Source organism: Hordeum vulgare, chromosome 4H, assembly GCF_904849725.1.
Source record: "Hordeum vulgare subsp. vulgare chromosome 4H, MorexV3_pseudomolecules_assembly, whole genome shotgun sequence".
Lineage (NCBI taxonomy): Eukaryota > Viridiplantae > Streptophyta > Magnoliopsida > Poales > Poaceae > Hordeum > Hordeum vulgare.
In genome coordinates, this window is record NC_058521.1 from 443922730 (window position 1) to 443949281 (window position 26552).

At 45.5% G+C, this 26552-nt stretch overlaps 2 protein-coding genes across 2 annotated transcripts; both read right to left on the reverse strand.

Moving 5' to 3' along the window:
- Positions 1-5146: 5146 nt before the first annotated feature.
- LOC123446586 (egg cell-secreted protein 1.3-like) lies at positions 5147-5930 on the reverse strand. Its single transcript, XM_045123162.1, has one exon. The coding sequence runs from the start codon at positions 5819-5821 to the stop codon at positions 5324-5326; it is 498 nt and encodes a 165-aa protein (XP_044979097.1). The 5' UTR covers positions 5822-5930; the 3' UTR covers positions 5147-5323.
- An 86-nt stretch (positions 5931-6016) lies between these two features.
- LOC123446585 (glucan endo-1,3-beta-glucosidase 9) lies at positions 6017-8908 on the reverse strand. The gene is made up of 2 exons (XM_045123161.1): positions 8471-8908; positions 6017-7293 (listed from the first exon to the last, which is right to left on the reverse strand). The coding sequence occupies exons 1-2, from the start codon at positions 8830-8832 to the stop codon at positions 6192-6194; spliced, it is 1464 nt and encodes a 487-aa protein (XP_044979096.1). The 5' UTR covers positions 8833-8908; the 3' UTR covers positions 6017-6191.
- Between the last annotated feature and the right edge of the window lie 17644 nt (positions 8909-26552).

A 26552-nucleotide genomic window follows, 5' to 3' on the forward strand; every position in this document is an offset into this window, starting at 1 on the left:
TTTTTCTTCCTTTGTTGTTATTTTTGTGTTGTTTTATTTTTTGCCAGGGCTTGCTTGTTGTTTTATTTTCTTTCTCTCATGTTGCACTAGGGTTGTAGTATATGTGTGAGAAGATAGGGTGTAGAGTGTATGTGTGCATGAGTTTGCACATACACTTGTGCAAGAGGGCCTAATCTTATATGTGTGCATAAAAACATGTGGTGTGGGGTGTGATTCTACTATGTGTGTGTATATGTGAGTAGTTCTTGTGTGGGGATGCATGTGTAGGTGTAAGTGTGTTTGTGGGCGTGTGTGGGAGTCCACATATTCATGTGCATGTGTGTGTGCTCATGTGTGTGTGTGGAGAAGCCCTTCTTACCATGTTGGTATAACCTTGTTGGTGATTCCATGCTATGCCTAGGTAGGTTGAACTTGTCCTAGTGAGTGTGCATGTGTAGATGATACCAAATATGATATCTTCTACATGTGATTATAAGACACTTGTAGCTTATAGGATTCTTGGTGATATTTTCGAGCTAGCCTTGTGCATTGTTGTTACATGCAAGTACCTATGTATGATATATGGTTTTGGGGTAGAATCATCCCAGGAATCCATTGGTCAGTCAGATTTCACTTTAGAGCAACTTCATAAAACTGTTATTTTCTGATGTGATGCCATGTTTAGAGCTTTACATTAGGTGGTGCTTTGGTACTTTGTGGATGATTCCTTGATGGAATGGTAGTGGGTGAACCCCTCTACAGCATGGGACCTTCATTTTGTTCTTAGGGATTTGTATGCACCTATTGTGCCCTGTCAAAGTGGACACTTGGCTGAATCTGTCAGATTTGTGAAACCCTGAGAATTTCACTAAGTCTGGGAATCTGGAGTTATTTTCTTCCCCCGTTGTCTTGTGTAAATTAGCTCATGTGTTGGGAATTAGCCCATGCAAAAAACTAATGTTCGTTAGCTGTTATGTTTGTCTAGCTCCCTGTAAAGAATTCATGCTTATACACCTCCTTTAGATATCATTTTGGAGGCTGCCAAAATGCTTCAGAGCATAAGCAGCTGGTGAAAAACTGTGATTTTCACCAAGTCCCAAACTGTGATATTTTGTCCAAGTTAGTGGCTATAGATCTTCTCATGGATGATTCCTTTACCTTAGCTTCTTGTCCAGGGTTGTAGTGCTTTTGGATGGCTTCAGTTTCATGCCTTGGTTGACTTATTTATAGGGTTGTAGCTACTATGGAACTTGTAGTCAAGCTACTATGTTGCTGTTAAAAACAGATTGTATGCTTATGTGGTTTTAGAGCTTGTGTGGGTATTGGTTGTTGGTGTGGTGTGATCCCAAGCACCATTCCACTTGTATTTTGTTGCTTGAGCATGTGGCAACCTGGTTACACCAGTGAGTGCCATTGGTTTGTGTTTGTGGTTGTTTTGAACCCGTAGGTCTTTGAAACTTGTTTTGTAGTTCCGGTTGATCCGTGACTCCGTTCTCTACGTTCTTTATATGTTTTTGCATCGTTTTCTCGTGATGCACATGTTCATGCCATGTTCATGCATGTCAAGATAACTTAATATGAGGTTCTCACCAGAATTCAATTAACTCAACTAATGCATATAAAAGTGACTAGAATAGTGATGCGTGCTTCCTTCTTCACACATGCATCATATTGATTGTTGCATTATGTTTTGCCTGTGTTCATTGGCTGTTATCTTATCTTGGGTAGCATCGGGAACGGAGATCGAGTACGTGGATTCTGGAGAGTATGTGCCGGAAGAACAAGAGTAGTTCCAAGCTGAAGAAATCATAGGCAAGATGATCGTTACCTTGACACCGTTTCTAGCTTTGTTATGCTTAGAATCACGTTTCCTTCGTTACATGCTCGCTGCCTACCACATGATATAAATGCCAACTGTTTTTGCCATGAACCCCAAACACATCCCTGTCCTAGCAAATATTGTTTGGCTAAGTAGGCTTGCTCAACCCCTAATGAATAGCTTTGCTAGTTGCAGGTGCCAGTTGGCCCATGTGATAACATGGGTATTTTGATATCATTATGTTCAACTTTTATTTTAACTCATGCACCTATATACTTGGTAAATAACGGGAGGCCTAGCCTTTTGCCGGGTGATTTGTTCCATTGTTGTCGCCTTAGTTTCGATTACCGGTGTTTGATTCCACAAGTGAGCGCTCCTAACACGTTCAGGGTTGTTATGGGGACCCCCTTGATAAATCGTTTAGTGAGAAGGCTTGTCTGGCAGGACCCAACTTTGGTTTTAATCTGCTAATCACTTAATAATTAAATGCATAGGGAATAGCTACCCCGAGGAATTAATCAACAATCCGGGCCAGTGCTCCTCGTGAGTGTTGGTCCAAACTAAGCAGACTAGGGGGCCACCGCGGGGCAACTCGAGGTTTGGTTTAACCCGTAGTGTGACTCATTGTCGTGTCCTGAGACTGAGATACGCGGCTCTTATCGGGGTCGTCGACATGACGGGGTCCTGCTACATTTGTCCTACCTTAGCAATATATCTTGCGCATTGGGATTCTGGTGAAACTTTGGGTCTCCTCAAAGTTAAGGTTTTCCTCTAAGGAATCCGACGAGATCACGAGTTTTGTGATAGAGGATTGCTTTGCGGCCTATGGCAGTTTGTGATGGACTAGTTGGAGCACCCCTGCAGGGTTTAATATTTCGGAAAGCCGTGCCCACGGTTATGTGGCATATGTGGACATTTTGTTAACATCCGGTTCTAGACAACTTGAAGTAACACTAATAAAACTACCAACTGTGTGCGTAACCGTGACTGTCTCTTTCGGAGATCGTTCTCTGATCGAGAACACGGTGGGGTTATGTCTGACGTAAGTAGGTGTTCAGGATCACTTAGTGATCAACCTAGTCTTCGATCGCTTGCGTATACCACCACATGTTACTCTGATCATCATAAGGTAGCCACCATATATGCTTAGGGTGCTGCAAACCCATACACTTATCCTTCCTCACCCAATAACTTGGCTAGATTCGATACCAAGGTCATTCGATTGCTGAGTACCCGTGGCTCATAGATTATTACAAGCACCAACAGGTACAGGTACGCCTGAAGGAGGAGATCCTGATGACAGCCAGCTGAAGTGGGAGTTTGATGAGGACTCTGGCAGACTATACGTGAACTACCCGGAGACTGAGGCCGTGGTCGTGATCGTGGGCCCAGCATGCGGGATTTCATAGTTTTACTTGTTTCATGTTGTCCGTAGCGGGACTAAACTATGCTCTGAATAATGTGTGTATGTAAGCTTTATGCTATACTCTTATCAGCTGGCAAGTGTATGCCCTACTTGTCACTCTTTCAATTATGTAATGTTATGATTATCTCGCTTGCGAAACGTTTAGATGCGCCCCTTTCCCTTTTGAGGCCTCGCCCCCAAAATAGGAAAAGGCCGCATCTTAGTCGTTACACCCCCAAAATAGGAAAGGGAAACATCTTAGTCGTTGACAATCTTCTAAACTCTATTCCTTTCTACATGTGCAAAGTCTTTATTTTTCCGCTGCCATATATGTTGACTAGCATGTGTAGGGTGCACTAGACTTGGTAGAATTGCTAAAATCTGCTAACCATAAAATTGGGAAAAGGCTAGGATTTTAATCTTGTCAAGTAGTCTATTCAGCCCCCTCTAGACACACCTTCTATCGATCCTACAGAAACACGAGACACGAGAGAGTTGGTCACTGATCTCGGTGGCACCGAGTTGAATGATGGTGGTACCAAGATGGATGTTTTGGCATAGGATCTGTCTAAGTGTAAAGTCGGTAGGGCCGAGTAGGAAATGTTGGTGGCACCGATTTTGCTTGTGTGGCTTGGGACAGATATGTTTTGTGGGAGAGTGGCTGAGTATTTTTGGTGCCTATCTCCAAGCACTCGAGCAACCAATTCATCATAATACCTTACCCCCTTTTAATAGGGTTGGCTTTCCTATGGACTCGAAGTGACTTTTCACAAATGTAAAATGTAGAGTCTTTTAGCTTGAAGCTTGAGCCAATCCTATTCCTTTCCCTTCATCAAGGAGCTTCTCCTCACAATCCTATAGCCAAGGTTCTTTGTGGACTATACCTGAAATATACTTGGTAAAAGTGTTAGTCCAAGAGACAATTTATGTTGTCATGAATTATCAAAACCACAAAGGGATCATATGTGCTTTCACGATGCTATGTAGATGATGCACATGATGTGATGATGAATGTCAAATAAATCACACGACGACAACAAAATAAAAGAGGAATCTCTTGGAGCGGTTGTTGCAAACGTGGCCGCCATGAGCCGAAACACCAGTGACACCACACCCCCAAGCCGCACAAGACACGTGCCCTGCGGCGCGAGCCAACGCCAGATCCATGACGCCCCATTTCTGTGCGCACCTTCCATGCCTCGCGTGGCTGCCCAGATCGTGGCCGCCACGAACGAAACCAGAGACGCCACGACCCAGTTCTCGCCGGATCCACACTCAACCACGCGAGGAAGATCGGATCCGCGCTGCCCCATCACCGTCGGAGCTCTCCGACGCCTCGCCGAGCCGCTCAGTCCCATTTGGAAGAGCAGGCCCGCGTCGCCCAAACGTCTCATGAGAGGAACAATAGGCTCGAACGCCGTGCAGGCTTTGCCAGGACACGTCCTTCTGCGGCGGCGGGGAAGGGAGAGGCCGGACGGGAGCTGGTGGCGGCACCGCAAGGGTTGCTTCTGGGCCGCCCACGGGAGCAGCATGCAAGGGTTGTAGTTTGCAACTCGCTTTTAACTTATAATATTAAGCAATGACATTTCTAAAGTGGTTCTAAATTGTAATATTAAGCGCTTTATGATATTTGCAACTCATTTTTGTATTGTGATATTATATACTTTATTAGATTTTCAGCTCTTTTTTGTTAGAAATAATCAAGTGTTAGCAATTCATCAGTCATTTCAATCTAGAAGCGTTAAGCGTTTGAGACATTTCAGCAGACAACTCATATAACAATTACATGTTAATTTTTTTTTTTAAAAACTAAACAGACAATTCTGTGATCGGACGATCGCCTTCGATGCCATCCCAATATCGTTCCTATTTATAAAGGTTGGAGTTGGGGTTATGTTTCATAAACATGAACGCTGTTGAAGAATCTTTAAATTTATTTTACGTGGGACTTGTCCAACACGTGGTTCGTTCTAGATTCGACAGATGACAGATAATTCTAATCATTTTCCATAAATCATTCACTTCTGGGCTCCGCAAACATTTCATCACTTCATCAGGACTCACGAGAACATACGTGGATGGGCAAGAGTGGACAGACACTGACTCAGCTTAGTTAATCATCATCTAGGGGGTGCACCAAGCCCTTTCCTTCCCGCCACGGGCACTGCCGTGCCGCCACCGGCAACCCCATCAAGAGCACGGTGGGGCGGCGTGGCCGGAGATGACCCGCCGACGCTACGATGATGCCCCTCGCTGCCGTTGTTGTCGCCGTCGTCGCCCGCGTCGCAGTAGCCCTTGAGCATGTCCCCCTCTTCCGGGGTGAACCCGATAACGGACAGCATGAGGTCGGCGGCCCAGCAGCGCTGCTCGACGACACGGATGGCGCGGCAGCATCCGGGCCCCAGGTACGCCTCGCCGTTGAGGAAGAAGAGGATGATCTCCCCCGTGCACGACTTGATGTCCAGCAACGTCTCCCAGCACTGCTGCGACCCCGCTCCCTCCAGCCGCTCGGAGAGGTCAGCCGCCCCGACGAACGCCGTCGTCATAGCCGCCGACGCGGTGGTGGCGACGGCGAGCAGCACCAGGAGGGTGGGGAGGAGAGAGCCGGAAGAAGCCATGATCGTAGGTCGATTCTGGCTAGTGCTACCGAATGAGGTGGCTGACTACTTATAACTAGCAGAGCCAGAGAGTAGTAACGTCTGATAAGCGAAAAGGCTTTACGAGAACGTGGAAGTTCAAACGAATCAAATTATCTTAATTAATCGGAAATACGTCGCCCCTCCTCCTCTCCAGTACTACGTTACTCTATCCCAGAAAATTAATCGGGACGTGATACCCTCATTTAGTAATATTACTAGTTTTGACAGTGCACCGAGACTTTTTGAGTTACCACATGCTACATGACACACATAGACACATCTTGAAGGCCCTCTGGAAAAACAAATCCTGAAGGCTCAAATCGAGCCTCCAAGTCATTGGGCAGCTACATCAGACTAAACTGTAAATGCAAACCGAAACTAGTATCCACAGCACGGCAAATGTTGGGTGAAAGGAAGCAGTAGCAGCAGAAGCGCGAATTGCAAGGGCAAAGAGGCAATTGTCGACGGATGGATCAACGGTGGTTATCAAACCTAGGCCATTGAAGCTGCAGCTCTCCTCACTCTGATCATGCTGCTGGTAGTAACTGTTGAAGGCAAATGACACATTCCCAGGCCAGCCAAGACCTGAACAGGAGCCACCACTCGACAAAGCGGTGCAGTCGGCATTGGAGCAAGCAGCAGAGAAACTGGAAGAGACATTGGATAGGTCTTTGTTGTTGTCCACCACACACCATTTCAATGGAAGGTAGTCCACATCCAGCGCATTCTTGAGCGCCATAGGACCTTGACCCAAGTTGACATGGTACTTGGCTTGGCCATCAAATGTAAAAATGCCATAGTGTCTGTCATAACTTCCGCTTGATATACTGTGTTGATCTTCGTCTAGAAGGCTGTAGAGGTATGTCTCAGTTGGAACAAATTTTGGGCGAAGTGGAGTCCCAGATTTTCTTGCCAGGTGATTGACCAGGCCTGTCATGAAGGATTGAGCAATAGCCGAAGTTGCATTAACCACTCCATCTGTTGGCCATCCTGCTCTCCCGACAATGATGCCCATATCATTGAATCCAGCTTTAGTTAGAGCAGTAACCAGAGCATCTATGCTTGCATCGAAGTAGTTGTCATACTTGTTATGACCATCACTTATCGGGCGCGACATTAGTTGGAAAAGGTAATAGTCCAATGAAATATTTTTCTTCTGCTGTAAGCTCAAAATAGGATTCAGCTCGACCATAAACGGCGAGCTATGATTAGCAAGAAACGGGAGGAGCTCAACCATGGTTTTGTTAACATCTGGCCTGAAGTAAGCTTTCGAAGGCAGAGTTGATGTGTTTTGGTATGCATCAGAGCTACAAGGCACAACTACTTTCATCTTGCTGGACAACTTCGCACTATCCAATGCACGCTGAATATTTGCTGCTGCACGAACCACAAAAGGTTGAAACTGCTGCCCGTGATTAAGGAGAAATGGATCATCTCCAACAGCAATAAACCTACAAATTACATTACTCATCAATATAAAAAGATATAATATCAATAAAACCCACAAAATGTGAAATGTAACGCCAATGCAAACATGAAACAAAAAAAATTAAGCATGGTTGCCAAACAGATCACCTGCCTCGAATCCAGATTTGACCTCACCTAGACAGCAATTTACTCTCTTTAACAACCATATTACCCTACACTCCGCTACTATTAATTCAGATTTAACACAAATATACCAAACACGTTTTATTAATGCAGAATAATATCTGCTACTCAACCTAGAAAAGAAAGGAAGAATACTCAGCCAGAAGCGAAATATAAACGGAAGCCGGACGGTCAAGTTTTGTAACAGAAAATTACAGATCTGTGCAAAAACTACCCGCTGAAGTTTGCAGCTCTTCAAAAAATGCATTCCATCTCCAAATATTCAGGACGATTTGATAGGATCTAGCTGTGCTATTCATCCAATTTTTCACAATGTTAACTATGTCCAGGCAAGTTCCTTTATCATCTTTGGTTCACCAAGAGGAATCCATCACATGTCAGAGGATCTGAAACTTTGTAGAGTATAAACACCTACTAGCATGTCGGTAATTGACATTTTGTTGAGCGTTTCATAAATCATACTCCCTCTGTCCTAAAATAAGTGTCTCAACTTTGTATTAGCTCTAGTATAAAGTTGTACTAAGATTGAGACAGTTATTTTGGGACGGAGGGAGTACTTGATTGTTTAATGAAAAAATACCTTCAGGTACCTGGTAGAAAATTCTAGCGCACTACTGCAACATAGACATATAAACCTATTGAAGTCAACCAATGGACTTAACTAAAGCAGCGCCTTCCACCTTCAGATCAGATAGTCAACCGTCAACATTATTAAGGATATTCGTTTTGAGCATGTCAGCATACATGACTGGCAAATCCAGTGGATACAAATGACTAATCGCTTTATCTGGTGCCAATACAACCTATAATATTTCTAATTATAGCAACGGGACTACTTGGTCAGCTTGAGGCATAAATTTTTTTTTTACGCGTTGAGGCATAATTTAGACTTGATTTATTCGGTCAACTTGTCTCCTTCGCACTTCATGAAATAAGATCACTAAAATATGTCGAAAAGGATCAGCGAAACACTAAAAGAGAAGGAAACCGCGCAGAAGAAGGGGATGCGGCTCTTACTCGAACAGTACGCCGGAGGCGTAGCGGGTGACATTGTCGTGGACCCAGGCGGCGGCTGCCTTCCTGGAGGAGGCGAGGGGGCGGAGCAGCTCGTTCGGGACCCCGACGGTCACGGCGATGCGGGTGCCGGCAAGGGCGGACAGCGCGTCAGGCGAGGCGGCGGAGAGGCGCACGCGGGGGACGGAGTTGGGGAGGAGGAGGTCACGCACGACCTGCGCCGCCGGGAGCGGGTGGGATGCCGCGAAGCCCCAGTTCACGCCCACCGCGGCGGCCGGCAGCGGCGCAACGGCGGCGGCGAGGAAAACGAGAAGCGGGAGCGCAGGTGCCCGTGGCCGCAGCGGGTGACGGCAACTGGGCCGCATTGCCTGCTGTTCCGTGTACACGCCGTTGCGGTGCTGCTGCCTCCCAAATTTAATTTGTCCACCGGTTTACACTACAGCCCCAAACTTCAATTTGGTTCAAAATGCTTCTTTAAACTTTTTTTTTTTGGTAAAGAGGAGTTTTATTCCAAAATACACGAAAATACCGTTTGAAGACCGAGCTCCATGCAGCTCACTATCTATCCAGCAACTACAGCGTCGTATTAATGGTAATTTTTTCGGAGAAATCAGATAGCTTTATTCATATGAAGACATTTTTGAAACAATTAGTCAGAAGGCTTGACATCAAGAAGCTCATGGTTTATCTAGCCAGCTTTCAGTTGCATTCAGCGTACAAGCACGCTTTTTACACAAATGAGACGGAGTGTTTGCTGACCTGCCTACATGTTGAACAGTAAATGAGGAAAAAATGCTACTAAGCTCTTCTATTTCTAGTAGTAAAGGAGCCACAATTGAGCGAGAATTATGGCGAGTGTTCTAGAGTGTCATCAACTCCATACAATCGACTTCCATGATCACATGTGAGAACCCTTGAACTATAGCAACCCGGATACCTTCTCATAGAGAGACCCTCCATGATCAAGGGGTGAGAGATCCCCATGAATGGTTTGCACCACGCACCCAAGAGGGTCGAGGAGGAGCGGGCGACTCCTCCAGCACCCCGTGTTATCCTCCAGACTAAGAGCTCCGTTGATGAGGAGCGAACCTCGAGGCGAGGGTCGATCCATTATTGCCCCGATCTTTCACGGCACAAAATTCCATCGCAGCAAGAACAAGATGCAGGTTAAAAAAGATGTTCACAAACCTCGTAAAAACAACACGCCAACCCCTCGATCCGAAGGAATAACGTGGACGAACCGTATAGGCTCAGCATGTAATCTCTGACGCGTCGCGTCGTAGGAACTCACCCGCCAGTAGAGAATTTTAAACAAAGTTTCTCCAAACTCAATAATGGCCGATGGCCGAAACACACACGATGTCTGATTCATCTTAAAAAATAACCTCCCCTTACATAGCACACGGAACTTAGCTTTTATATTACAAGCTAACCCTTCTAAGTTGACTCACAAGAATTAAAGTAAATATCTGATCCTATCTCCAACTCACGGCTGAAAAAGAACAGTAGAAAAAAACAACCTAAATACTAATCGACTCATACTTGGTCTCCTGAAATGTGATACGCCTGAGTTGTTTTGGTGGGCCCCAGCCAATTTCCTTTAATGACTTCAAATCCCAAGGTGAATAAATTTCCTTGTGTGGTACGAAGAGAAACAAGAACTAAAATATTGTCATCTTGATTGGTTGCCGTTTAAATAAGACATATTGTATTGCCCACATGAAATAGCAAGACTCCTGCATATATCTTCTTGTGTTAATAGAAACTGAACACATCAAGCATTTGCCTAATTCTTCATGCACGTACTGGTAACTTCTAATTAATTGTTGGATGGGCCCACTTGCAAGCATGTGTTCCGCTTGATTATGTGATGCATACGAGCATGGTAGTATGCTTGTGTACTTTGTTCAAGACTCAAACGAACACACTTTTTGTACAGTCGTGACATGTTCACACATGACACCATCCTCATCGTTGTATGGTAATTGCAAATACCTTGGAGCAGCTGCATCTATATCATCATCAAGTATGCTAGAAGTAGACTTGGCCTTATCATCCGTCAGTAGTGATTTTTATAGTTCCCTCGTCACGTGACCTCCACCCAAAACCTCGCAACTGCATTGCATCCTTGCGAGGAAGATGAAGTAGTGCAAAAGCCTCCTTAGTGGCTTTCATCGTTGTTGCAGGGTCTCTGCCTTCATCGCCATGGTTGATGCGATTCTTGGAATGCCAAATGGACCACATGATGGTAGTGATCCTAGCACGCTCGTCAGCCGTGAAGTTGGGGTCACGAGTGATGTCTCTCGCTCAAGAAACTAGGTGTAGATTAGGTAATCGGAGTCCAAACCACGCGCATGCCTCCTCCCAGATACACTGTGCATGAGGGCAATGGATTAGCGCATGTTTCAGATCCTCCTCCAGTGTTGAACAAACTCTGCATTGACGAGTATCAGCAATATGTCGAAGGTTAACAGTAGCCTCGTCGGGGAGAATCCCACGAAGAACTCTCCACCAGAATACTCTCACTTTTGGAATGACATTCAATTTCCATAAGGCAGTCCACAAATGTTTATCTTCATATGAGGCTTCGGTAGCCGTCCCTTCCTCTAGAGCCAATCTCTCGTTCTGAGCAAAAAAGGTAAATGCAAGAGATGAGTTTGTGACACTTACTTGGATAGATCTTGACTTGATCTCTCTCCGGCAACGGCGCCAGAAATCCTTTTGCTGCTGGCTACGCCTATAGGGATTTCCTTGGCAAACATGCAAAGGATTCCCCCGCGGCCTTGGAGCCTTGCGTTGGTGTTCCCTTGAAGAGGAAAGGGTGATGTAGCACAGCGGCGGTAATTATGTCCCTCAGTTTGAGAACCAAGGTATCAATACAGTAGGAGGATCGCGTCAAGTCACAAGTACCTGCACAAACACAAAGAGCTTGCACCCAACGCTATGAAGGGGTTGTCAATCCCTTATAGATTGTTTGCAAAGTGAGAACTGAAAGCAAAAAGTAAATAAAGCAAAGTAAAAGTAAAAGCGGAGACGATAATTGTGAGTAGACCCGGGGGCCGTAGTGTTCACTAGTGGCTTCTCTCATGAAAGCAAGTAGACGGTGGGTGAACGAATGACTGTCGAGCAATTGCTAGAACCGCGCAAAGTCATGACGTTATCTATGACAATGATCATACATATAGGCATCACGTCCAAAACAAGTAGACCAATACTTTCTGCATCTACTACTATTACTCCACACGTCGACCGCTATCCAGCATGCATCTAGTGTATTGAGTTCATAAGAACAGAGTAACGCCTTAAGCAAGATGACATGATGTAGATGGACAATCTCAAACATATGATGAAAGCCCATCTTGTTACCCTTGATGGCAACAACACGATGCGTGCCTTGCTGCCCCTTCTGTCACTGGGAAAGGTCACCGCACGGTATGAACCCAAAACCAAGCACTTCTCCCATTGCAAGAATCATAGATCTAGTTGGCCAAACAAAACCCAAGACTCGGAGAGGTTACAAGGATATCAAATCATGCATAAAAGAAATCAGCAAAGACTCAAATATAATTCATAGATAATCTGATCACAAATCCACAATTCATCGGATCTCGACAAACAGACCGCCAAAGAGGATTACATCGGATAGATCTCCATGAAGATCATGGAGAACTTTGTATTGAAGATCCAAGAGAGAGAAGAAGCCATCTAGCTACAAACTACGTACCCGTAGGTCTGAAGTAGACTACTCACGAGTCATTGGAGAGGCAATGATGTTGATGTAGAAGCCCTCCAGCTCCAAAGTCCCCTCCGGCAGGGCACCGGGAAGGGTCTCCAGCTGAGATCTCGCGGAAACGGAAGCTTGCGGCGGCGGAAAAGTGGTTTCGTGGACGCCCTGATTTTTTCTGGGATTTTAGGGAATATATAGGCCAAAGAGCTAGGGCAGGGGAGCTCTAGGGAGGCCACAAGCCTGGTAGCCGCGACCCCCCTGACCGCGGCTACAGGGCTTGTGGGCTCCTTGTGGGCCTCCTGCCTTGGCCCTCAAGTCCCCCGATCTTCTTCTGTTCTGGAAAATTTCATTTCGGGGATTTTATTCCGTTTGGACTCCGTTCCAAAATTAGATGTGAAAAGAGTCAAAAACACAGAAAAAACAGGAACTGGCACTTGGCACTGAATTAATAAGTTAGTCCCAAAAAATATATAAAAGGTATATAAAGCATCCAAACTTGACAAGATAACAACATGAAACCATAAAAGATTATAGATACGTTTGAGACGTATCAAGCATCCCCAAACTTAACTCCTACTCGTCCTCGAGTAGGGAAGTGATAAAGAATGAATTTTTCATGCTTTCATGCTACCTAGCATAGATGTCCTTTGTAACTCCTCTTATGTGACATGAATGTTCAGGTCCGTTAGATTCAAAACCATAGTTTGCTATTGACGTGGAGACAATAATACTTCAAGCAAACTAGCAAGGTAATCATGAACTTTTAAAATAACAAGGCCAAAAGAAAGTTATCCCTACAAAATCATATAGCCTGGCTATGCTCTATCATCCTTGCACAACGAATTTAAATCATGCACAACCTCGGTATTGTCCAAGTAATTGTTTTCACACCTTTACTTTCTCAAACCTTTTCAACTCTCACGCAATACATGAGCGTGAGCCATGGTTTTAGCACTATAAGTGGAATGGAGTGTGGTGGAGGTTGCAAGGCAAACAAGGAGAAGATGGTCACATTGACTAGGCATATCAATGAGCTATGGAGATGCTCATCAATAGATATCAATGTGAATGAGTAGGGATTGCCATACAAATTATGCACTAGAGCTAAGAGTATGTGAAAGCTCTTAAAGAAAACTGGTGGGTGTGCATCCAACTTGCTTGCTCACGAAGACCTAAGGCAATTTTGAGGAAGCCCATCATTGGAATATACAAACCAAGTTATATAATGAAAATTTCCCACTAGCTATATGGTGGTGACAAAACGAGAGACTCTCAATCATGAAGATCATGGTGCTTAATATGAAGCCCAAGTGTGGAAAGGAGATAGTAGCATTGTACCTTCTCTCTTTTTCTCTCATTTTTTGGTGGGCTCTTTGGCCTCTTTTTTTTGTGGGCATCTTTGGCCTCTTTTTGTAAATGGGCTTCGCTGGACTCTTTTATTTCTTCACATGGGACAATGCTCCATCAATGATGATCATCACACTTACAACTCAAAACTTAGAGCAATGATGACTCTATATGAAATGCCTTTGGTAGGGTACCGTGACAATGATCTAGCATGGCATAGACATCAATGGAAACATCATGCTAACTATCTTATGATCATGCAATGGCAATGTAGAAGTGGTGGCACATGTCATGGTGGTAGTTGCATGGCAATATATCTCGGAATGGCTTTGAAAAAGCCATAGTAGGTAGGTATGGTGGCTGTTTTGAGGGAGGCTAATGGTGGGTTTTATGCACCGACGAAAGTTGCACGGCACTAAAGAAGATAGTGATGGTGGAAGGTGAAAGTGCATCTAAACCATGGACTCAACATTAGTCATGAAGAACTCATATACTTGTTGCAAAAGTTTTAGTAGTAATCGAAACAAAGCATTCAACGCATACTCCTAGGGGAAGGGTTGGTAGGTATAGACCATCTCGCGATCCCGACCGCTACACAAAGGATGACAATCAATAAACTAATCATGCTCAAACTTCATCACATAGCGGTTCACCATACGTGCATGCTACGGGAGTCACTAACTTCAACACAAGTATTTCTAGATCCACAACACCTTACTAGTATAACTTCAATATTACCACAACCACAACTCAAAACTAATTGAGATGAATCAAACTTCTCTAACTACTCAATGCACATGAAGGTGGAAGTTTTCATATCCCTTTGGATAACTACCCCTTTTGAAACTAGTTTCATAGAATAGATCAACTACCATGCCACGCACTTCCGTGCTCTGAAATATAGAAGTGAAGCACAAAGAGCAAAATCAACTAGCTCAAAAGATATAAGTGAAACACATGTGAGCTGAATTGTCTAACCAAAGGATATAAGCGAAGCTCGACAAAATCACGGTGAGTGCATGTCTCTATCTCTAGGTGTGCAGCATGGAAGATTGTGACACAACAAAAATAAAAGACTCCTACGATACAAGACGCTCCAAGCAAAACACATAACATGTGGTGAATACAAATATAGCCCCAAGTAACGTTACCAATGGATTGAAGACGAAAGAGGAGATGCCTTCCCGGGGCATCCCCAAGCCTAGGCTTTTTCTTCATCCTTGAATCAACTTGGGATTCCTCGGGCATCGCCAAGCTTGAGCTCTTGCCACTCTTTATCTCTTTGTCCATAAGAACTTCACCCAAAACTTGAAAACTTCACAACACGAAACTTAAACAGAAACTCGTGATATCATTAGTATAAGAAAGCAAATCACCACTTCCTTAGGTACTATAGCAAACTTAAATTCTACTTATGTTGATGTTGGGTTACTGTAATTTCAATCTTCCATGGCTAATACCCCCCGATACTATCTATAGTTTCACCAAAATAAGCAACCAACTCAACAAAAACAGAATTTGTTAAGAGCAGACCAGTCTGTAGCAATATGTATACTTCGTATACTTCTGGTACTTCCAAAATTCTGAAAAATTATGACAGTCTGAAGAATTTGCGTAGCAATCAGCAGCAAAAAGAATCAACTCAAAATCTCTCACACAAAAAAAATTCTTTTCGTGAGAAGAAAGTTTCTGTCTTTTCCAGCATGATCAAACGATCATCCCCAAGGCTAATCATAATGGTTTCACTTGGCACAAACGCAAAAGAAACACAAAAAACACAATCATAACAGAATTATGATGGTGTGGACGCAAGAAAACAGAAAGCAAAAAAGCAAAGATAAATTCATTGGGTTGCCTCCCAACAAGCGTTATTGTTTAACGCCCTTAGCTAGGCATTGATAGTTCAATGATGCTCACACAAAAGACAAGAAGTGAAGCACAACGAGAACATCATAAAGCATGTGAAAATCACATCTAAGTCTAACATACTTCCTATGCATAGGCATTTTGTAGGAAAACAGATTGTCAAGACAACCAATAGTTGCCATATGCAAGGAAGAAGAAAGAGACAATAGCAATCTCCACATAACAAGAGGTAATTTGGTAACATGAAAGTCTCTACCACAATATTTTCCTCTCTCATAGCAATTACATGTGGGATCATAATCAAATTCAACAATGTAGCTATCACAAAGGATATTCTTTTCATGATCCACATGCATGCAAAGTTGACGCTCTTCAAAAATAGTGGGATTATCATCAACTAAAGTCATGACTTCTCCAAACCCACTTTCAATATTATTGCAAATATCATTGCAACAAGTAGTGGATAAAGCAAAACTAGCATCCCCAAGCTTAGGGTTTTGCATATTTTTAGCATGATTGTCACCGATAGAATTTATAGTGAAACCATTGCAATCATGCTTTTCATCCAAGGAGCCCTCATGAATCACTCCATAAATTTCTTCCTCACAATTTTCAGATTCACGCATCTCAAGCAAAACTCCATAAAGATAGTCAAGTGCACTCAACTCACTAGCAATTGGATCAACATAATTGGATCTCTTAAAGAGATTAGCAAGTGGATGAGGATCCATATCACTAGATTTTTAGCTAGCAAAGATGTAAGCATATTGAAGGCACATGGCACACAAGCGAAAAGAAAGCAAGCGAGAGAAAAGGGCGAACGAAAAAGGCAAACGAAAAAATGCAAACGAAAAAGGCAAATTGGTGAAGCGAGGGGGGGGGGAGGAAAACGAGAGGCAACTGGCAAAAAAGGTAAATGCAAGAGATGAGTTTGTGACACTTATTTGGATAGATCTTGACTTGATCTCTCCCCGGCAACGGCACCAGAAATCCTTCTGCTGCTGGCTATGCCTATAGGGATTTCCTTGGCAGAAATGCAAAGGATTCCCCCGTGGCCTTGGAGCCTTGCGTTGGTGTTCCCTTGAAGAGGAAAGGGTGATGTAGCACAGCGGCGGTAATTATGTCCCTCAGTTTGAGAACCAAGGTATCAATCCAGTAGGAGGATCGCGTCAAGTCACAAGTACCTGCACAAACACAAAGAGCTTGCACCCAACGCTATGAAGGGGTTGTCAATCCCTTATAGATTGTTTGCAAAGTGAGAACTGAAAGCAAAAAGTAAACAAAGCAAAGTAAAAGTAAAAGCGGAGACGATAATTGTGAGTAGACCCGGGGGCCGTAGTGTTCACTAGTGGCTTCTCTCATGAAAGCAAGTAGACGGTGGGTGAACGAATTACTGTCGAGCAACTGATAGAACCGCGCAAAGTCATGACGTTATCTATGGCAATGATCATACATATAGGCATCACGTCGAAAACAAGTAGACCGATACTTTCTGCATCTACTACTATTACTCCACACGTCGACCGCTATCCAGCATGCATCTACTGTATTGAGTTCATAAGAACAGAGTAACGCCTTAAGCAAGATGACATGATGTAGATGGACAATCTCAAATCTATGATGGAAGCCCATCTTGTTACCCTTGATGGAAACAACACGATGCGTGCCTTGCTGCCCCTTCTGTCACTGGGAAAGATCACCGCATGGTATGAACCCAAAACCAAGCACTTCTCCTATTGCAAGAATCATAGATCTAGTTGGCCAAACAAAACCCAAGACTCGGAGAGACTTACAAGGATATCAAATCATGCATAAAAGAAATCAGTAAAGACTCAAATATAATTCATAGATAATCTGATCACAAATCCACAATTCATCGGCAGGGCACCGGGAAGGGTCTCCAGCTGAGATCTCGCGGAAACGGAAGCTTGCGGCGGCGGAAAAGTGGTTTCGTGGACGCCCTGATTTTTTCTGGGATTTTAGGGAATATATAGGCCAAAGAGCTAGGGCAGGGGAGCTCCAGGGAGCCCACAAGCCTGGAAGCCGCGGGCCCCCCTGGCCGCGGCTACAGGGCTTGTGGGATCCCTGTGGGCCTCGTTCCTTGGCCCTCAAGTCCCGAGATCTTCTTCTGTTCTGGAAAAATTCATTTCGGGGATTTTATTTCATTTGGACTCCGTTCCAAAATCAGATCTGAAAAGAGTCAAAAACACAGAAAAACATGAACTGGCACTTGGCACTGAATTAATAAGTTAGTCCCAAAAAAGATATAAAAGGTATATAAAGCATCCAAAGTTGACAAGATAACAACATGAAACCATCAAAAATTATAGATACGTTTGAGACCTATCACTGCCATCTCCCACACGGGAGACCAAACCCATGCAGAGAGCTTCCCTCCCTGCCACAATCGCCTTCCAAGTGACAGAGGCCGGCTTGGGCATAGTAGTCTGCATAAAATTAGTGTCGGGAAAGTAACGACCCTTTAGAACTCTTGCACAAAGGAAGTTAGAATTTGCTAAAAACCTCCACCCATGCTTCCCCAACATAGCCAGATTGAACAAGTGCGTGTCTCTGAATCCCATCCCCCCTTACACTTGGGTGTTGCTAGCTCCTTCCAAGACACCAAATGCAATGATTTCTTTTCAAGAGAACTACTCCAAAAATATTTAGCCATAGGAGAAGTTATACTCTTAAAAACTTTCTTTGTTAACAAAAAAGTGCTCATCGGGTAGGTGGGAATAGCTTGAACCACAGACTTCAGCAAAGTTTCACGACCTGCACAAGCTAGGAGCTTCTCCGACCACCCCTGAATCTTTGAACGGGCTCTCTCGCTGCTGTGATCAAAAGTACCAGTTGTGATCCTGCCAACAGCAGTAGGGAGACCCAGGTATTTCTCACTAAAAGCCTCAACCTGAATGTTCAAAGTTGCCTTTACCGCTTGCCTCAATGCATGTGGTGTATTGGAGCTGAAATAGATGGAACTTTTCTCTTTATTAATACACTGCCCCGAGGCTTGTTCATAGACTCTCAGAATGTCATTTAGTCTCAATGCACTAGGGTTACTTGCATTGATGAAAATTAAGCTATCATCTGCAAAAAGCAAGTGGGTGACCCATGGTGATCTATAGCTCACTCGTAGACCCCTATCAACCATACCACCATTGTAGTATTTTAGCAATGAGGAAAAACCTTCAGCGCAGGGTAGAAAAAGATACGGCGATATTGGATCACCCTGCCTGAAAACCCTTATTGGGTTGAAGAAGGGAAGCAACTCTAAATTGACCCGTACTAAAAAACGGACAGAAGAAACACACTTCATTATTAACCTGACAAAGACCATGTTGAAACCCAACCGAGACAATATAGCTTCAAGGTAGTGCCACTCGACATGGTCATAAGCCTTCATCATGTCGAGCTTGACCTCACAAGAAAAATGCTTTCCCTTTTTCCTCCTTTTCATAGTGTGAACACTTTCATATGCGACTAGCACATTGTCTGTAATGAGGCGTCTAGGAATGAAAGCACTCTGTTCTTCGCTGATAATCGAATCCATTATGCTTCGCAGCCGATTAGTTATAACCTTACCTGCAATTTTGTACAACACCAAGCACAGAGAAATGGGCCGATACTGAGATACCGACTGGGGATGACGTACCTTGGGAATCAATGCGATGGACATATCATTCCGCCCCGCCGGTAGTTCCCCTCCATTGAGAAAGTCTAAAACTGCCAGAGTTACCTCTTTTCCCAGCAACTCCCAATGTCGTTGGTAAAACCCTGCAGTAAAACCGTCCACCCCCGGAGCTTTGGATGGTGCCATCTGAAACAATGCCAGTTTTACCTCCTCTCCCATGTAAGGTTTGTCGATCTCAACATTCATATCTTGGGTCACTTTCACAGGTACATGAGATAAAAAGGTGGCTTGCATCAGCAAACCCCTACATTTGATACAGGATGTGATAGAAGTTCTGCACCTCCTCATTGTCCTCATTTTCTGAGGCACACAGCGATCCATCCGCACGTCGGAGGCCAAAAATCTTGTTCATTCGTTTGCGTTGAGCTTCTTGTGCGTGAAAATAGGAAGTGTTGCGGTCTCCCTCCCGAAGCCACGGTACACGAGATCGCTATCGGGGCCACACCTCCTCTCGGTGTAAAGCCTCCTTTAGTTTTTTGACGATGCTTTTCTCCTCCTTCGTAGGGCCCAGGCCGATAGACCAACATCGAATATGTTCTAACCTTCTCTGAAGCTGCATGACAGTCTGGGTCAGTCTTCCAAATTCCCTGTGGCCCCATGGCTACAACGTCGCCTGTAAAGTACTCAGTGCCGATGCAATGCCCTGGAGCCTAGGTGTGTTATGTATGCCTCGCCAGGTTTCCTGAACCAAGTGATCATAGTCAACGCGAGTCTGCCAAAAATTCTCATAACGGAATTATTTCATTGAGGTATGCCTGCTGGAGAGATGCTCCTTGATTTCAGCTACAACAAAGCACAGATTCAACCGAAGGTATATGTCTGATCCGAATATGATGAAAAAGCTGCCTAAACTCTTCATTGGCGAAAGCTCGATCTAGTCTTGCCTTGACATTTGCATCCCCTTATTGACAATTATCCCAGGTGTATGCAGTCCTAGACCAGCCTAAATCTTGTAGATAGACCTCATTAATGATCTCTCTAAACTCTCGCATATGACTCTCAGACCGTACCGCTCTGGTAAAGTGTTCCTGAGCATACAAAGTTTCATTATAATCCCCCATGCATAGCCAGACAGTGTGTGGTATAGCATGGAGTGTTCACATGAGATGCCAACTAAGTTGACGATCAACAACTCGAGGAGCTCCGTAAAAACCAATGAAGTGCCAGATCGAAGAATTTTGGTTATTGCTATGAACGATTACATCAATATGGCTATGACTGATACTTTTCAACTGGACTGAAACATCTCGAGACCAAAAAAGACCAATGCCACCGCTTAGGCCAGCACTGTCTACAACAAAACATCCTCCAAAACCAAGAGAATGCTTCAAAGTCTAAACTCTTTTTTGCACTGATTTTCATTTCCATTACAAAGAGAAGAGCGGGCCCTTCCAGCTTCACAATGTTGCGAAGCTCTCGAACTGCCTCGGGGTTCCCAAGCCCCCGACAGTTCCAACTTATGCAACTCATTATGCCTGGCAGGACCGCGGCGCGGTCTCTGCTGAATTTTCTGGAGTAGACTCACGAGTGAAACCCTCGCCCCTCCGAGTCATTGCTACCTGCGGTTGCATCTTCCTTAAGCATACCAGAGTAATTTCCATAAGCCCCTGCTCTCCCATAGGTAAGGAGCAAAGTCTTAGCCACCGGTCTGTAGACTTGCGTGGGAGCCTCCTTGCGCTTCAGTGGTTGCTTGTTCTTGTGTGGAGACACCACTTCCTCCCCATTTTCCTTGTTGGTACTCGAATTCCTTGTCGTTGGTTTGTTGTGTGCACCAGACTTGGATTCTTGAAAAGTGTTTTCACTAGACGATTGCTTCCTGAACTCATCGATGGCTCTAAGAGAAGGGCCAAAAGTGAGCGCCTCCTGCTCATCACGAGAACCTGGAGTTGAGTAATAGAGCTCAGAGTGCCCCAATCAGCCACGGGGGAAGCAAAAATAAGGCAACTGCTCATACTGAATATCATATATGTCTACTTTCTTTCTCCTGCCAGAATCCATTAAGATCCACCGTTTGAGGGGCTTATCCACCTCGATGGAGATCCTAGCTCGTAAGAATCCACCATTGTGATCAAACTTCACAAACTGTGTTTTCTGATCCATCTGTTTAGCAATTGGAGTCCAGCATGCTTCATCCCTCAAGTTATAGGGTAGATTCAGAACCCAAGCCCAGATTTGCATCCGGTCAAATTTAACCTCGTCGGGCCTCATGCCCTCATCAAATTCAGCTAAAACCACATCATTCTTGTTAATATGCCACGATGATCCACCCCAAACGCGATCTCTATCCCGCTGATTCTCAAACTCGACCACAAACACGTTGGCCCTGCAGATCGAAGTTGTAGTCCCCGTGGATTGCCCCACGCCGGCTGAAGAGCTTTGGTGATGGTTTGGGTGTGAAATTGATTCCGGTGTAGCACTTTACCAGCCAAGACCCACTTTGTCGGTCCTTCTTCGACACGATTGTTGAGTACCAGAGGAGTCGCCTCTTCTTCAGATATGTCAAGCTTCACGAGGGCCTCCTCTAGTTTCTTCCTGACATCAGCTCCCGCCCGGGGATCACTCCTCGCAGAAGCACCAGGGGAAGCCATGAGCGGCACCCCCTCCCTCGATCTCTCTCTACCCCGACAAAGATTTCCCCGAGCGAAAGCAGGTTCCACTTCAAAACCCTAATCGCGTTAATAACACGTATTCTAGCTTGCGAGCATACAACCGACACCGTATTCTGTATTTTAATACAGAGGCTTCCCATGTCGTCCATGCCTCGATGAAAGGCTGGTCAGATGTGCCATCGACGTATCCATCATGACTATGGCGTGCTTGCAGCTCTCACACTCACGGATGAACATGTGGCATGCTCACAATCTCTTGTTCAGGGATGAGGCCACTAGCCATTGGAGCGAGCCGTTGTGGAATCAGAATGTTTAGAGATTCCCCACAAAAAAGAATGTTTGAAGATGACGAACAGAAAGTTTGAAAACCCTCGCCCAAGAACCACAATAGTCGTGTCCATTCCAGCACAGCTCAATCATCCAGATCACTTGAAACTATCCCCACAACCCCATTAGCAAAGCACGGAACCCCAGCCATGTCGTCTTCTTCTTCTTCAGCTTGCTCCAGAGATAGAGGGCAACACCTCCCGCTCATCATGTGCACAGACCGCGGGGAGGTCTGGGTGGAGATAAACATGAGCAGGATAGTTGGCCCGAAGCTTGGAAGGCATTTCTACAAGTGCCAGATCGATAACATAAGTTTTCCTGCATCTTCACAAAAACCTTCAAGCTCAAATCGATGCCTGAAGTTCACATCTTTCGTTTTTGCGCTCTTTTGTTGATTGGCACATGATTCATCAGGGACAGTTACTACTGCATGTAATAGTTTCCCCTGCAGAAAAAACAATTAGGCAAAACACAAGATGACCTTTATGAGTAAAAAAAGGCACAAAACACAGGTGGTACACGACTTAGGCAAAGAGAACAATCTTCGAGGAATGTTGATCTGCTATCGACTCACCGCACACGCACACACTATCTCTTGCATACACTTTTTTGGTGTACATTCAGACGGCTTTTGGCATAGCGCACACCAAAACCACCCTCCTAGAAATACAAATTGCAAAACCTCATTAGGTGGGCTTCTGATAAAAGCTCTCCAAATGTGGACCGGCCCCGAATGCGTCTTTTAATGACTGCATTGCGGATATGGCGCTACGTGAGATAGCCTGCATAGGGGCTAGGTTCACGTGGTCGAATAAGCAGGTGGACCCCATTCGGAGTGTTTTGTATCGAGTCTTTGTGTCGCCCCAATGGGAAGTGATGTTCCTCCTCTGTGGCCTTAAGGCGATCACGCAGATTGGATCCAACCAGACGCCTTTGCTCTTCTCGTCGGGGGATGGGTCCCCTCCTAGATCCCGGCGTTTTCGCTTTGAGACATTTTGGCTGGAGCAGCCTGGTTTTTGCGAGCTGGTCCGCGACCGCTAGCACCTTGCGGCCGCTTCCCCGCCGCGTGTCTTGTGTGAGGTGGATATTTGGCAGCACTGTGCTAAGTTGGCTCGACAGGCCATGAAGGGTTAGGGCGCCAATTTGGATGCTGACCTCCGGGCCCGTAAAGGGGCCCTGCTGGGCCAGATTAAGACCCTAGATGACTTGGTAGACGGGCCGGGTCTATCCCCGGATGACTGGACACAGAGATACTCCCTCGATGCCGAGCTCATGGACATATTCAAGAACGAGGAATTGTTCTGGCAGCGTCGAGGAGGCTAGAACTGGCTTCTCAAGGGGGATGCAAACACCGCGTACTTCTGGGCCATCGCTAATGGTCGTAGGCGGAAATGTGTCATCCCTTTCCTGTGGGATGGGGATGCTCTTCTGGAAAGCCCAGAGGACATCTCATCCCATATTTATTCCTTCTATAAGGAGTTATTCTCGGCTGAGCTGCGTGGAGGCTCCTCTCTTTGTGAGGACTTCTAGCCACTAGCTGATCAGGTGTCCGATGTGGACAATGCAGAACTCACTCTCCCGTTCTCCCCGGAGGAGGTTGGCCAGACGATTGCCTCTATGAAGGCGTGCTCGGCCCCGGGGTCGGACGGCCTCCCGATCGCTTTTTTCCAGCGATTCTGGGAGACCGTGCGCCCGGTCATCATGCCCATGTTCCATGAATTCTATATTGGCACTCTGGACATGGGCAGGATTAACTTTGGAGTCATTGCTCTCATCCCCAAACTAGTTGGGGCCTCGGATATTCGGCAATTCCATCCTATTACGGTGATTAACGTGTTGACGCGAATTTTTGCAAAAGTCTGCGCCACTCATTTGTCCCCTGTGGCCCAACGGATTGCTCACCCCCTCCAGTCCGCTTTCTTGAAGGGCAGGCGGATTCATGACGGGATTCTTGCCCTTCAGGAGATTGTCCACGAGGTGGCGTCCAAGGGACTCAAGGGGGTCTTCCTCAAATTGGACTTCCAGAAGGCGTATGACCGTCTTGACCGGTCCTCTTTGAGGCTGGTGATGCAGCGTCGTGGATTTGACGAGAGGTGGTGCTCCTGGATCATGCAACTAGTGAGATCCGGTAGCACCGCGATCAATATCAATGGTGTAGTAGGCCCCTTTTTCCGGGCTTCCACTGGGGTAAAGCAAGGAGACCCTATTTCCCCCCTGGTTTTTAATCTCGCTGTCGATGCCCTTGCTGGCATCCTGGATAAGGCAAAGCTAGCCGGTCATATCCACGGGGTGGTTGGCCACCTCATCCCGGGTGGTGGTGTGTCCCACCTCCAATATGCGAACGACACCATGATCATGGTCTGAGGCTCGGACTCGGACATTGTTAACCTTAAGTTCCTTTTGCTCTGCTTCAAGGAAATGTCTGGACTTAAGATTAACTTTGATAAGAGTGAGGTGGTGGTCCTGGGATACTCCGAGGCTAAGCAGCACAGGATCGCGGACAACCTTAACTGCAAGCTGGCTGCCTTCCCCATCTCTTATTTGGGGATGCCCCTAGCTGAGTCCAGGATTCTGGTTAGCGGGTTTGATCCGCTTGTGGGATGAGTAGCGTCCCGTGCGGAGCCCTGGTGCGGCAGGTTCACGTCTAAGGGAAGAAAGTCCATTCTCATTAGCTCTAACCTTGCGAGCCTCCGCATGTATATGATGGGGATGTATATCTTGCCCGAAGGTGTGCATAGTGCCTTTGACAAGGAGCTGGCTAGGTTCTTCTGGCAGACAAGGTATGGTAGACCCAAGTACCACATGGTGAAATGGGCCGACATCTGCTTGTCAAAAGACCGAGGGGGCTTGGGCATACATGCGTCCCGCCGCATGAACGTGGCCTTGATGCTCCGTTGGGTGTGGCGGATCCTGCAGGGAGACGGGGGTTTGTGGTGATACATCTCAAACGTATCTATAATTTTTGATGGTTTCATGCTGTTATCTTGTCATCTTTGGATGTTTTATGTACCTTTTATATCTTTTTTGGGACTAACTTATTAATTCAGTGCCAAGTGCCAGTTCCTGTTTTTTCTGTGTTTTTGGCTCTTTTCAGATCTGATTTTGGAACGGAGTCCACACGGAATAAAATACCCGAAATATTTTTTCCCGAATGGAAGAAGATCACGGGGCTTGTGGGCCAAGCCAGGAGAGCTACAGGGAGCCCACAAGCCGTGTAGCCGCCACCAGGGGGCGGCGGCTAGCAGGCTTGTGGCCTCCCTGGCGCCCCCCTGACCTAGTTGGTTCGCCTATATATTCTCTAAAATACAGAAAAAAAATCAGGGAATCCATGAAAACACTTTTCCGCCGCCGCAAGCTTCCGTTTCCGCGAGATCTCATCTGGAGACCCTTCCCGGTGCCCTGCCGGAGGGGACTTTGGAGTTGGAGGGCTTCTACATCAACATCATCGCCCCTCCAATGACTCGTGAGCAGTTCACTTCAGACGTACGGGTCCGTAGTTAGTAGCTAGATGGCTCCTTCTCTATCTTGGATCTTCAATACAAAGTTCTCCATGATCTTCATGGAGATCTATCCGATGTAATCCTCTTTGGTGGTGTGCTTGTCGAGATCCGATGAATTGTGGATTTGTGATCAGATTATCTATGATATATATTTGAGTCTTTGCTGATTTCTTATATGCATGATTTGATATCCTTGTAAGTCTCTCCGAGTCTTGGGTTTTGTTTAGCCAACTAGATCTATGATTCTTGCAATGGAAGAAGTGCTTGGTTTTGGTTTCTCACCGTGTGGTGACCTTTCCCAGTGACAATAGGGGCAGCAAGGCACACATCGTGTAGTTGCCATAAAGGGTAACAAGGTGGGCTTTGTCGTAGATATGAGATTGTCCATCTACATCATGTCATCTTGCTTAAGGCGTTACTCTGTTCTTTTGGACTTAATACACTAGATGCATGCTCGATAGCGATCGACGTGTGGAGTAATAGTAGTAGATGCAGAAAGTATTGGTCTACTTGTTTTGGACGTGATGCCTATAGATATAATCATTGCCATAGATGACGTCGCGACTTTGCGCGGTTCTATCAATTGCTCGACAGTAATTTGTTCACCCACCGTCTACTTGCTTTCATGAGAGAAGCCACTAGTGAACACTACGGCCCCCGGGTCTATTCACACCTATCGTTTCCACTTTCGCTTTTACTCTGCTTTGTTACTTTGTTGCTTTCAGTTCTCACTTGGCGAACAATCTATAAGGAATTGACAACCCCTTCATAGCGTTGGGAGCAAGCTTTTTGTGTTTGTGCAGGCACTTGAGATACTCCTTCACTGGATCGATACCTTGGTTCTCAAACTGAGGGAAATACTTACCACCGCTGCACTACGTCACCCTTTCCGCTTCGAGGGAACACCAACGCAAGGCTCCAAGGCCACGGGGGAAGTCCTTTGCATATTTGCCTAGGCAGTCCCTTAAGGCGTAGCCGTAGCAGAAGGATTCCTAGTGCCGTTGCTGAGGAGTAT